A 14,680-nucleotide genomic window follows, 5' to 3' on the forward strand; every position below is an offset into this window, starting at 1 on the left:
TGTCCATCATGAATCACAAAAGGAAATGTACTTTTTGGCTAACCAGCAGTACAAACGTTTCAGTTTATTTCAAAGCACAGTACATTACTACAGGAAGATTGGAAGTGTATAATAACCTGCTTCCTTCATTCAGCTCTTGGGAGACAGCGTATGATTTTCCTTAATCATGTGAAAATCCAGGATGTATTCTCTTGCTCTCAGACCAGATTGCTCCTGTTTGCCATGCCCAATTTCTAAATTTGATTGTGCAGTATAAGTGATGCAGAAGGTGCCTAATATGGATATTAAAAGAGATTTCCCTCCATTTGTATTGATAAAGACAGTGCAGAGAATTTCCATTGCAATGTTAAGTCATCCATGAAATGTACCTATGTTTATAAGGTGTAAATCTCAAATATGGACATGGCTCCATTTACAGCAGCTGAGCATCTGTTCCTTGATGTTTATCCTTCATGGTTCCATACTCCTCTAACATATCTACCCCAATTTGTTGCTCTGGATTTATTGTGTGCTCCTCTAGTGGTTATGTAGAGAATTGCTTTTTGTAGCTCCAGTATTGAACAGGTTTCAGAGTAGCAGCCGTGTTAGTCTGTATTCGCAAAAAGAAAAGGAGTACTTGTGGCACCTTAGAGACTAACCAATTTATTAGAGCATAAGCTTTCGTGAGCTACAGCTCACTTCATCAGTCTCTACGTAAAAGAATGAATGGACACAAATCAGACGTCAAGAATTATAACATTCAAAAACCAGTTGGAGAACTCTTCAGTCTCTCTGGTCACTCGATTACAGACCTGAGAGTGGCTATCCTTCAACAAAAAGGCTTCAAAACAGACTCCAACGAGAGACTGCTGAATTGGAATTAATTTGCAAACTGGATACAATTAACTTAGGCTTGAATAGAGACTGGGAATGGATGAGTCATTACACAAAGTAAAACTATTTCCCCATGTTATTTCTCTCCCCCCCATCCCACCCCCCACTGTTCCTCAGATATTCTTGTTAACTGCTGGAAATAGCCTACCTTGCTTGTCACCATGAAAGGTTTTCCTCCTTTCCCCCCCAGCTGCTGGTGATGGCTTATCTTAAGTGATCACTCTCCTTACAGTACTTGTACAGCTCACTTCATTGGATGCTGTAGCTCACGAAAGCTTATGCTCTAATAAATTTGTTAGTCTCTAAGGTGCCACAAGTACTCCTTTTCTTTTTGCGAATACAGACTAACACGGCTGCTACTATGAAACCTCTCCTTACAGTGTGTATGATAAACCCATTGTTTCATGTTCTCTGTGTGTGTATATCAATCTCCCCTCTGTTTTTTCCACCCAATGCATCCGATGAAGTGAGCTGTAGCTCACGAAAGCTTATGCTCTAATAAATTTGTTAGTCTCTAAGGTGCCACAAGTACTCCTTTAGTATTGAACAGGTTTCTTTCTGCTATTGACATTGCTATAATGGAATCTTTAGACATAGAAGTACAATTTACTTTTTCAAACTGTATCCTTCGGCAGCAGTTCTGAACCTTTTTCTTTCTGAGGCCCCCACAACATGCTGTAATAATTCAACGGCCCACCTGCGCCACAACAACTGTTTTTCTGTATATCCAGTAGATTAAAAGCCAGGGCAGGCATTAGGGCATGTGAAGCAGAGCAACTGCCTGGGGCCCCAATCTCACAGGGCGTCCTACAAAGGTAAGTTACTTTGGCTTTGGCTTCAGTCCTGGGCAGCAGGGCTCGTGCTTCGGTTTTCTGCCCTGTGCTCCAGAGAGTCTAACACTGTCCCTGCTCTCTGGATTATTTTGGCAGACCATCTGAAACCTGCTCATGAGCTCCCAGGGGGCCCCGGGCCCCTGGTTGAGAACCACTATTGGGACCAGCTAATGGTCCTTAATCAAAGACCAACATAAGGGCTAATGTTATAGAGGGAAACTTCTGTTACTATGATTTGTTTTTGTTTTCAAAATCAATCTTGTCTACATTTCTTAACATGCAAGTAGCCGTTTTTCCCCCTACATCTTTCTGTCTTTTTTCATTCAAATCCAGAGTCGATCTTTTTCATCTTACTCGCATAAGTCCCACCTAAGTCAATGCTTGCGTGACTAAAGCTAGCAGGATTTGGGGCCTGATCTTGTAAAACTGTAGTCACAGAAGGCAAAATGGCCCAGCTCACGTTAATGCAAGGGAGTAAAGAAGGCATCCCCTTACACCCTTGCATTGGCTACCCAATCCATGAGTAGCTGTGAGCAAATGAGGGTGAAGGAACTGGGTGAAGCCTGAGCTGTATCCTCCAACAAACTAGCAAGCATAACTTTTCCGGCCCTTCAAGGGAAGTATGGTGGGTGCCATATAAAAACAAGTCTAGGAGACTTCTCCAGAGCAGCAGGGAGACAGACAGAATCCTCAAAGGTATTTATTTAGGTGCTTAACTCCCATTGAAATCAATGGGAATTAAGTACTTAACTACCTTTGAGACTCTGGACCTCTTCCACTGGGCAGATCACAAGTGACAATACAATCCATAATCCTGTGGGACAACTTGCTTAAGTAAGGGCTACCCATGTGACTGTTCAGCTCCCACAGCAGTCAATGAGAGGCTGGCTATTGCTTTCAGTGGAAGAAGAATCCAACCCATTGTCACAAGTGTTACAGCCATTCTCACAAGCCTATATGCAGCGGGACTGACACAGTAATCTAACAGGTCTTTTCCACCTCTCATTCCTGTGATTCTGATGGATTGTATCTTGCAGTGTGAAAATGATATGCACATTTTTTGCCAAAAAGAGTTACATACCAAACAACTACAGGCCACTTAAGCAGGGTTATGTATCTTTTATTTGTGATGTTTGAATTCCTTAGGTTCACAAACTAGGATTGATTTGACAAGTAGTCTTGCATTTTATCCTGTTTTTTGTTATATGACTTTAACAGTTACTGTTGGTCTCTCTTTTCATACAGCTGAACCCTTCATTTAATCACAAACAGAACTAAAATAGTCTAAAAATTACTTGCTAAAAGAATTAATATATTGAACAGCACTGATGCATGGAAGGAAAAAAGGAACAGTATATTTAAATCATTTGTTAGAAAAAATCATTTCCCCTAAAAATTAGAAAACAAAAAATCCTCTGTATCTATTTAGTGCAGGGGAAAAAACCACAAATGCACACGCAAGCTCAGATAACTAATTCATTTCTTCCCTGGGAGAATATTCTGTTATAAAACTTTATTATAATATATCCATTTAAAAACAGAAAAATCTGTTACACAGAAAAGAAACAATCTCCCCATTTCAAAGCTCCAACTTTGTTTGGCTAACCTCTCTCTCTCATTTGAGGAAAAACAAAAGATAAATTTAGTGTGATCAAATTTACATTAACAAAACTACAAGGTTATTATTAGTGATTTAGAGGCCACTCTTGGTTTATTTTGCCTTTGGAACCAGTAGGAAAATCCCGTTCTTCCTTCTGATATACACACTGCCCCATTACTGACAGCTTGCTAGTGTTGTGTGATACCTGCAGCATAATCCCATTCCTAAAGCACTGTATGTGGCAACAGACATGCCTATTTTATACACATTTGATCCAATTCTATAGTTCTTACTCACAGCTCTCACTTCTTTTCCTCTATGGAGCGAACGAAAGGAACAAAACCTAAGCTTTTGGAGCTAAATGTTGTTAAACGGCAGGAACGGAGGCTGTTTGGTTTGGGGAGGCATAGCTCTGTGGAGCTTGGGACGAAATCCATGGCAGCAGCATCCTCCAAACCCAGAGGAATTTCCCCATATAAGATAATCATGACAATATGTGGGCACTGGGCCTTCGCATGAATGTACTAACTTTCTGTAAATCCCCATGGGCTTACCCCACAGATCCATGGGTCAGGAGAGCCGCACATTCCACATTGTGCAAGGCTTGCTGCCTACAGTGGGATAACTTGGAAGGAAACTCAGTTTCCCATGTGCAGTTTCTTAGCCTTCCCACGGGAACACATGATTTGGCTCTTAGTTGTCACTAAGGCAAAACTCCCACTGAAGGTCAACGGGACTTTTCCCAGAACAACAGGTCTCAGAGTAGCAGCCGTGTTAGTCTGTATTCGCAAAAAAGAAAAGGAGTACTTGTGGCACCTTAGAGACTAACAAATTTATTTGAGCATAAGGTTTCGTAAGCTACAGCTCACTTCATCGGATGCACCGATGAATGCATCCGATGAAGCGAACTGTAGCTCACAAAAGCTTATGCTCAAATAAATTTGTTAGTCTCTAAGGTGCCACAAGTACTCCTTTTCTTTTTTCCCAGAATAAGAACCAAGGGAGGACGTTAGCATTTGGCCCCATTGTCATTATATGCATCAAGGAGTAGTGCATGTATTACACCCAAAAGAAAAGACCTTCCCAAAATTCCTCATCACTTTGTGTTTTGGGCTGTTTTGGTCACACAGCAGCATCCCAAATCCTGGCATAAAGCCAGCAATGCTCTTGATCAACAAAAGCAGGTTCCTTTTCTTGGATTCCCCTGAAACTGTCTGTTATCTTTAGCATTAAGATAAGGGAAGCACTGGAATAAAGGTGAATCCTTTTTTAGAAGGCAAGAAATGGAAGACACAATGGCTAAAACCTGATTGAAGGATTTAGGGAGTTAATGGCAAAAGAACAGAAGCACACACATATTTGAAGTTGAGTTATGCCACAGCCCAGAAGAAAGTTAAGAATTCTGCATATCAGTGAAGTCTAGTGGGTGGACTTCCCCTCTTAGGATAAGTGGATTAGTTAGATTTTCATCCACTGAAGTTTTAGCTATTCTCTTGTTAAGTGTGCCCATGAAACTGTGTAAAACAGGGCCTGTGATGAACAACTGAAATAAGATTATATTTATCTCTGATGCTAAGTGGATTATCAAGGGTGAAATTAGAATCTCCTGGACTAATGTTTACAGCACCCTGACTCTCTGCTCTCTAATGGAAGGATTAATTTAAAACTTGTAAATCTGACAATACTCCACACTACACCCATTGCTGTTGTTGGGCTGTTAAACATCACAGAGATGGAAAGAGAAGAAAATGAGTCACGCCACATTGTTTGAGGCACCCAGGCCAGGGATGAATTAAACACTTATACTATCTGCAGAAAGATATAGAGGACTCTTGTTGGCAATAATCCACCAAGTCAAACCCCAGAAATGACGGGTACATCCAAAGTGGTCATGCAATAACATGCACTTCATTATTTTCTAGCATTGTTAGCTTTGGGGATGAAGGTTTGCATGGACTTTTTGTAATAACAAACTTAATTGGGCTGCTGTGAGATGCTGTGAGATTTCATAACTGCGCTTTGGGCCAAAATGCGCTTAGCCTTGCGCATGAGAACAAAGAAGAGGGAACTCAAAGAGCCGTTCCTTACCTCTGGTACCCCTTATACAGGGTTCAGGCACAATCCAGTCCTGGTGTTCCCGCAGCACAAGGATAAGACTAGTATTAGCAGCAGCAGGACTGTGCCTAAAGAGGATGGGCCAAGTGTAAGGTCTATGTCTGCATCTTTTTTCTACATGGGCCAGTGTAGGAAGCAAGCACACACTTGCTGGTGCCGCTTCTGTTCTGCAGTGGACTCTCCTAGTGCCACCCCATAGCCATTCTGGCTGAGACAGCCATGATGTCTCTGGGGTCTCTCTGCTGCAGAATCTATAACAGCCATTAGGGAGAGCACAATAGTTATTAAACTGAACTAAAACCCAATTTAAAAACAAACCAACCATTAAAAAAACAGTTTTTCAAGTTCCATGAAATTATCACAATCACAAAAAAGTTAATCAAAACAACAGGGAACAAATCCTGCACATTTTAGAATTGCACTATGTTAATTAGACCCAGACAGTATATAGTAAGTGGCTTTAGTGAAAGCTAGAATAAAAATGACTTTGTAGATAAAATATTAGGCTTTTCAATTTTATCTAGTCATGGTTTGATTTTCTGCCTAAAGATTCCACAGATTCGCATCTTCATATAAACTTTCATTGCATAATGCAAAGCTGTGGAAATATTGCAAGTGAACTGCCATTTATTTTACCCCTTCGAAACACTAGAAATTAAGAATACAGGGTTTGCCATACCAAACCAGCAGTTCTGTCGCTGACAGTGGCTAGAACTAGATGCTTCAGAGGAAGGTACAAGAAACCATGTGATGGGTAATTGTTAATATTCTCTCTAACCATATAACTATTTTTTTTTTAACAATCCTACTAAGCTCTTGGCCTCAGTGATATCTTGTGGCAATGAGTTCCATAATTACGCAGTGGGTAAGCACCAGCCAAATGAATATTAAGAAGATTGTGTGTAACATAGTCCCTGTAGTGCATTCAAGAGGTAACTTGATTGCAAAAGAGCAGTGAAAGAAGAAGGAGTACTTTAGTTCAATGTAACAAACTGAAAGTTGAACATTCCTTGAAGGCCAGGGTTAACGCTATTTGCATAATTCTAAAGATACGGAAAAACTTCCAACATAGCAACATTGAATTTTCATAAATCAAACCCTTTGTCCCTGCATATATGTAATCATTGACTTCCGCACCTCTGCTGCAGAGCCTATTAAATCAAGCAGGGGAATAAGACATTATGTGCAACAATATGAGCTCAGATGTTTGTTGTTGTTCTTTAGTGTCTGCTATATTTCAGTCTATTATATATCATCTTTAGTACTCCATCATTAGATACTCTGTGGATACTCTGAGGTATTACTGGAGCTTCCAATACTACCTCAGAAGAAGCAGAGACGGTTAAAATCACTTTGGTGGGAACAGATGCTTAGGGGCAGCAGGAATCAGCACATGATCTGAAAGTATCATCTTTATTATATAACAAAAGGTCTATGCCAAATTCCTTAGAAGGCACAGAATATATGGGATGATTCTATATATTTTCCACTTGTTAAAATGTGTCTCTAGAGACCTTCTCTGAGTAAATACTATTACAAATATTTCTTATGGGCCCATCACCATGGCACCTCGCACATTGTACATAAGTTAATGAGTTTACAATGAATATCTTAGGCCAGATATTGAGGTCACTGATTTAAATTATACTGTATACTGGGAACTGTTATATTATATCTTTCTAGTGTGGAAGACAGACTGACTGTCTTATTAGACACTATTTACAGACAATGCAGTCATGCATTATGGTTTTGACCTCACCTTCTCCCTAATCATCTTTGTTAATTTACAACCCCTTTTCCCTCACAAAAGGTATATCCTCACTTTGAAAAGAATGACGTGGGGGAGAAAAAGAAACAGGACAGAACATGTATTACATGCATGTACCAAACCACTGTGGTCACTGGTACATAGGGCATTTTGTTCAACTCTCATTACCACCACCCTTCTTTGTACAGATACTGGGCCAGACTGTGTTGTCAGTCACACTGGTGTAACTCCAGAGCAACTCCATGGAAATCACTGAGGTTACTCTGGGTTTACACTGATGTAGCTGAGATCAGAATCTGGCCCAGTGTCACCTAACTGAGAATTGAACCAAGAAAACAAGCAAAGTACACCCTGTCAGATCTGCTGGGGAAAGCAGCTGTGTTCCTATGGACGTTGAGGCTCAGTGGCATTTTGGAATATTTACCCACAAACCTTTGCTGGCATCTAAAGTCCTAAGCAGACACGGAAGGCTCCATCTGAAAATCTTGCTGAAGTTCCAGAATTCTTAATACTGTGCTGAACTTGGAAAACAAAGTACACACAATCAAAGTATACAAAATATTTTCAACTAACGATACAGGTTCATTTCAAAAGTACAAATACACAGGCCAGCCTAAAAACTTGAATTCCAGTAAAGCTTGAACAGCAGGACCATGGAACGTCATTGTGACCGAAGAACTCCTCCTCAATAATTCAGGAACCAGAAAAAAATTCCAAATCAATTTTTTCTCACTTGGTAATCCACATCGTTCAGAGGAGGATCCTAGCAGCATTTTCAGGGTTAAGAGCACACAATGTTGGGAAGCATCTGTGAAAGTAACCTTCTGTCCCCGACTTTCCCACCCGTGGGAATGAACAAGCTGGTTCAGCCCTGGAGGTCTCTCATGACCTCTCGCTTTGCAATGAGGAGGAAACTGGATTTCTCTTCTGTTCGACAGGTGGCTCTTTAGTGACACATCCTGGTTGTCATCTCTTTCTGTAAAACAAAGGAGGGAATTAAAAATCAAAAGGTCACTGGTTTTACAATATGCTCACAGCTTCTGCACATCTATTTGCACATTTCATCACACCAGAAACAGCTGTGTAGCTTCATAAGTCATGTATCTGTGCTATTCTTTGTTATCTTCAAGGTCAGTGCACGTAATTGGCAATTAGCATAAAATCTTTTATCATTTCTGACATCTTTAATACCATCTTAATTCCCTAACTATGCCAGCTAAATGGCACTGTGTCCTACATAAAAGAGATAAATCAACTGCAAAAGTCCTCTTCAGCTACACGCTTGAAGCATTTTAAGTTAATGTAAGAAATGGGATTCCAATTTGTCATTGAAATTGAAGGCAAGAGGAATAATCCTCAATTCTGAAATATAAAGGTAAATATTTTTGCTAGTTACACACACAGACACACAAATGTTAGATCCTCTCTAGATTTAGGCCAGAGCTGCAGAGTTTGAATTCAGAATTGGATCTGGGAAATTTTCCAAACTTCAGCAGTGTTCTGATGTGGGATTTGGCTCAGTCCATTATAAAGGTGGATCCAAGCCATGAAGTCTGAATCTTGACTTTAGTGGTATTCTGGTACATGGTTGTGGTGTGGAGCTACCTCTAATTCTATTCAATATATCAGAAGAAGAACATTTTACATTTAGATGGCACCTTTCATCCTGAAGGATCACAGAGCATCAGTCTTATCCTGCAAACTCTTGCTGCCAGGTATAGCTATTACTACTATGAATAGCCTCCTTGACATCAACGTACTAACATCCATGCAGTGTACTGCAGGGACACTGACTATAGTGGGGTTACTACTCACGACAGTAAGCAGTAAATAATGTTTGCAAGGTCAGGCTCTACTGAGGGCCAGCACTAGTGAAATGCAGCCAGATGGAGGGTGGCAGTCACCTTATATAACAAATTACAGTGAAAGACAAACTATTACCCATTAAAATTGCTGCAGGATCTTCAGCACCCATACAGAGCACACAGGATCTCAGATTATAAGGTTGCATCCAAAAAAAGATTCCACATGTGATTACAGGTACTTTTTATTATACAGCTAAATCATAATACATACATTAATAAACCAAGTGTATGGTCCTCAATTAATCTACCTCTGAAATATCAAGGGCTGAGAACTGAACTTGAGTGGCCAGAGAAGCTAGCTGTTCCAAAGCTGAGGCTCAGATCACTAGCTATCCACGCTGGCCTGCAGTTTTTAATGACTCGTGATATGATTGGTTTATACATGTGTAACTAGGAATCTAAGTGTTCATGCATGCTAAAGTATACTGTGCAATGCATAGATACAGATTAAAGAATATAAACTAATTCTACATGGGATTAAATAACACTGCTGAAACGTAAACGTAACATCTCACTTGCAACCATGTCAATTTAACACCTGATTGGGGAAGTGGATAGTTTAGGGTTTGGGAATGAATTATGGCATCTCATCTCCAGAGCACTGCTTCATATCCAGTCCACTGTGGTAGCACCCACTAACACATGACCACTCTTTGGGGTCTGTCTGAAAGGAGTTTGGTAGTCTCAGTTCAATTCCTAGAAGGCCAGATTCTAGGCACTAGCAGTGTTAGCAAAAAGGCCAAGGATTGACTAGGTTTGGAGATTAAGTTGCCCTCTCAGCCCTAACAGGGCTCTCTCTGGGTCAGGGCTGAGGCACATTGGTACAGTCACTGCCTTTATGTATCTCGTCTCTGGATAAGTAGCGGACTATAATCTATCACTACAGCACCTTTCACAGCATGCGCTAAATTCACTTAATAAAACTGGACCAACTAGTAACCTTGTTACCTTGTTTGGATCAGGGACACTAGCCCTTAATTTGCATGGGTGGATTTTAGCATTTAAATAATATCTAAGGGACACATCTTCTATGTCTATCTGAAAAGTGGAACCTGCACCCTCCTGATACAGGGAGTTCCAGAGCTGTGACATGTTCCACCTTCCTCCTCAAACTTGCAGATGCCCTTGCACAGTTTCCAGCTCCATCAAGCCATCTGGGCCCCTGCAGATTCTCCTCCCAACCTGTGGAGGACTAATTTTGCAAGTAAATAGAGCCTGATATCATAGTAACTCTTCTTGCTTCCCCCTCTGAATTGTGGAACACATCAAACTCCTTGGAAATGTGGCTGAGCTGTGTTTCCAAGGGTTAGCAGGAGCTGTGGGAGCAGCACAGTGGTGCCAAGAGGTATTTGTGCAGATGCCATGTAGATGACTCTAATCATAATGTAAAGAAACTGAAATGTAAACAAAGGTTATCCAATCCATTTTAAGGCGCTGTTGGAAAGCTGTGCTGAATTCAGTGATATTTCTATATGGATAAGCTAAATTCAAGGCACCCCAACTCTGCTAAGGGACCTCACAATCTAAAGATTTTAGGTTGAGAACCTTCCTCCATGGTGGAATTTTCTTTCTTCTTTACTTCCCTCTGTAAAAACGACCCAGCTGAGGAGTCACCTCCACAATGAGAAACCTGGGGGTCCATGTTCAGAAGGCTCCTCCACACATGGATTGAGGGGACATGATCATTCCTATTGTTTTTATTCATGTCCAACTCTCAATCAGCAAATACCCATCAAATTAAAATTCTGGAATGTAGTCAAGAGATTATTTAAATCAGCCTCCTAAATCCACCCATTTTCTGGAAAATGTAAGTTACATTAAAATAAAAAAAAGCTTCTTATGAGTTCTTAAAATTCACCTTATTTTATAATTTGTTTAATAACATTAACATGCTGATTACTTCCCAAAATAAAGGGTTTCCTGACAATCCTGTAACTGAAAATTATCCTGTACTTTTACAGCTTATTCCTTCAGGATGCTTCTGTGTTCTGTAGCACTGCACAGATTTTATTCCACATCTGTAATCAGCTTCTAAATCAGCTTGTTTTGGAATTTCTATAGCATCCTATATATTGCTCTGAATCAAAATGTTGGATGATAAAAGTAACAGTACAGAAGCTGGTCCAACAACAGATATTACCTCATCTTTCGTCTCTAGTATCCTGGGACCAACACAGCTACAACTACACTGCATAAAGTATGGAATGCTGTTATTTGGGGCTCCTTAAAAGCAAATCATAATTAGCAGAGAATAAGAATGGAGTAAGCTGTTTTGCTATCGATATTAGAGCTGGTTAAAAAACCAGGATGAATGTTTCATGAAAATTTTCATGAAAAAAACCTGCAATTTTTCAACTACCTCTAATCAATCCACAGGTTTTTCCTCCAGAACAATGAAAACTAAAAAGCCACATTCAATGTAATTCACTACACAGCTGTTTGCTTTCTCGTACACAAGTATGATCCCTGTAATCTTACGACCTTGGAAGGTCAACAGAAATTTCTACCAGCAGACACACAAACAATCTTAAGTAATTTATAGCATATTAAAATCACTCTCTTGCTGCACATTTGTTTCCTGAAAGAACAGATTTTAGGACTTGAGGGGAATTCAGCAGCATCAGGGTTTTTTTATTTTAAAGGATCACAAAGCACCAATTCTTGGTGGGGACAGTCAAAAGGAGTTGAAAATACTGATCAGCTTTGCTAACTCTCAGAAGTCTACTAGGAAGAGCAATCAGAGTTCATAAAACTCGATTTTTCCAGACAACACAGTGGCTCAGTGCAGCTACAGGCCCTTCCAGGCCACTTTGTATTCTGTGTCATCTCCACTGAGTGGAGCCAAACACACTGATATTAAACTAGCAGAGTAAATTCTAGAACTTAGCTTTTCCATCTGTACATTATCATCATCCTGTGAAAACCTTCCACATTCAGAAATTCACCCACAGGCACTCAGGAAAAACAGTCTACTGAATAACTTGTTGGCAGCTTATTGCTGCAACGTCAATGTCTTCATCCAGCCCTGATGGTGCTTCCCCCGTCAGCAAACTGTTGATGCTTCCAGAAGCAGTGTTAATCGCTGCAGATGCTTAATTTATGAATTTGGAGTCTAGATACCATAGTGATGGGTTCTCTGTAAGCCTGATAAATGGACAGGCAGACAGATACCTCTCCTTCTTCCACTGCTTCCACACAGCTGCTAGACGAATTAGCCAACAGTCTGTGTCTTTTAGGAAGACAAGAAAGTGGTTGTGCAGAAGCCGAGAATTGGTGTCAGTAAATCCGCCCATTTTGCAGGATGAGAGGGAGGCAAACTCTTCCCTCCCAGATCAGCAACCATTTGAAACTCAAACTTCCTGTTCCCTACTCAAGAAAAAACAGAGCTCAGATACTACAGTGAGGGGCTCATTAGAAACAGCTCAAGAGGCAGCGAGGAGACCTATGAGATATGGAGTTCATGCACAGTGTGTCCACTGAAGGTTTTGAAAACACTTCCCACATTAATGCCTGAAATATAGCATTTGCAAAGCACAACTGTGAATGCTTCATCTCTAAAGTATTCATGGAGTGTAAGCCTGCATTACAACATCTCAGGTTTTTGCTGAGGCAGAATTTTTCCTCTACACTAATGAAAAAATATCTCATCTTGTATCATAAAATATGTAGGGTTTTGTCTGGCTGCATAATTATTTTCATGGTCCCATCCATCCTGTGCCTTTCCTCCATCCTCCACTTGGCTGTGTTGCTGCAAGCTGCTCTGCAGTTCCATCCCTAGCTTCACACTCCTATTTAAATGGCCTTCTGTCCTAACACCTGTTTGGCTTTGGAAATGTTTGTGGGAGTCAGAGATTCAGAAAACGACACTTTGGCTGACAATATCATCATTGCTGAAGCAGAGAAGAAGCCGTTTCTAAATGGCTACACACTGTTCCCCGCAAGTTAACAACAGAGAAATGGTCAAAGACAAGCAGGGCTAAATTTAATCCTATGCGTAAGTACAGGTTTTATTGACTTCAGCTGACCTTCAAGTGATATCAACAAATGGAAGATATAGATTATTTTCTTTAAAGGGGTGAGTGTGAACTTGTGTGTGTGTGTGTGTGTGTGTGCGCCTGCGTGTGAGAAAGAGGCGGGAACCTTATTTTCTATTTCTAGTTGTTTCCCTTAAAGGAAATTTACAATAGGGAAGAAAAATAACCAGGAAATGGTTTCTAAAATAGAAATGATTATGAAGAAGGCAAAATATGTTATCCTCAGTCACATTTTTGATGGGGTGTTTTTGGGGAGGAAGGGCTGCACAAAAGGAATGTGACTAGAGATGACTTCTTGTAGGAGCAATGTGGAGTATTCCATTATAAAATGTGTAAACAATTAAAGCCTTTTGTTTGGTGCTTTCCACAACAGTCAGCTTTTTCTTGTCAAATTCATAGCACTGTCTTCAAAAAAGCAATATGATTATCCTTCCTTCAAATATTTTAACACAGTGGTTTTAAATCTTTTTTCGTTTATGGACACCTAAAAAATTTCGAATGGCAGTGTAGACGCCTTTGGAAATCTTAGACATAGTCTGCAAACCCCCAGGGGTCTGTGGACCACAGGCTGAAAGTCACAGTCCTATAGAAACCGCAACCTTTCACAGACTCCTTAGACAGATTGCGGATTCCCAGCGGTCCGCGGACCACAGATTAAAAACCACCGTTTTAACACAAGAAACTGTCTTGCCAACTCTGGTAGACACTAAGAAATATAAAGCCAAAGCCCGGTTCCATTTAGGTCAATGCAAAAATCCCATCTAACTGTGGGAGATTATGCCTCTATAATCTCAATGATGCACGGAAAATTTACACAGGAAGCTGCCATTAGCACAAATTGGAGTCTAAATCCTCCCAAACTTTGAGAATAAACTCCATAGTCTTCATAGTACCGTACTTATCTAGAAACTTAAGTGTTCATTTTAGCTGGGGGACAAGGGTTGGGGAACATTCTTGACAAGTAAAACCTATCATAGACAAGGGAGGTATAAGAGGGAGGAAGCCTAACTGTGAAGAGAGTCAATCTGCTGGCTAAGAACTCCTTCTAAAGAACAGTAACACAGGAATTTGCTGGTTTCAGAGTAGCAGCCGTGTTAGTCTGGACTCCCCGATCTGTGGTGCTATAATCTTGAGCCCCAGTTGGGAATTAATAGATATGCAGATAGACTACCTAGTCAGACAAATTAGAGTCAGGTAGACAGAGGAATAGAAAGTGAGAGACTAAAACCAATTTTAAAATATATTAAAGCTTATTCCTGTGCCAAATAAATGCTCCCACAGCCTACTTAGTGGGGACAGTTAATAATGAAGTCTGGATTTAACTCAATTTTTATTTTGGTTTTGCAGTTCCCCTTCAACAGCGATTGCAAGCAGTGATAGAGTATTGACTTGCAATCACTGTGTGGCCAATGCATCAAGAATTGTTGCTGCCCATGCTGTTGGATTATATAATTAACTCAACAGCTGATGGCAGAAATGATTGGTGGTGTTTAAAGATGCCATGCAGAGCAAAACCAGAAATTGATTCAAGATTTAATTGCCGAATACGCCTAGGGACCAGGCTGTTGGGGCATTTAAACCGAACTAATTTG

The 14,680-nt window shown here is 40.4% G+C and overlaps 1 protein-coding gene across 3 annotated transcripts in view; it reads right to left on the reverse strand.

Moving 5' to 3' along the window:
- Window positions 1–4,783: 4,783 nt before the first annotated feature.
- MOB3B (MOB kinase activator 3B) overlaps window positions 4,784–14,680 on the reverse strand; it is a 146,035-nt gene continuing 136,138 nt past the window's right edge. For all 3 annotated transcript variants that reach the window (XM_038403658.2, XM_043514938.1, XM_038403659.2), the window contains exon 4: window positions 4,784–8,165. In XM_038403658.2, the coding sequence (XP_038259586.1) occupies window positions 8,136–8,165 (30 nt within the window). In that variant the 3' untranslated portion in view covers window positions 4,784–8,135. The remainder of the gene's footprint in view (window positions 8,166–14,680) is intronic.

The sequence above is a fragment of the Dermochelys coriacea genome, chromosome 5 (assembly GCF_009764565.3).
Source record: "Dermochelys coriacea isolate rDerCor1 chromosome 5, rDerCor1.pri.v4, whole genome shotgun sequence".
In the NCBI taxonomy this organism is placed as follows: domain Eukaryota; kingdom Metazoa; phylum Chordata; order Testudines; family Dermochelyidae; genus Dermochelys; species Dermochelys coriacea.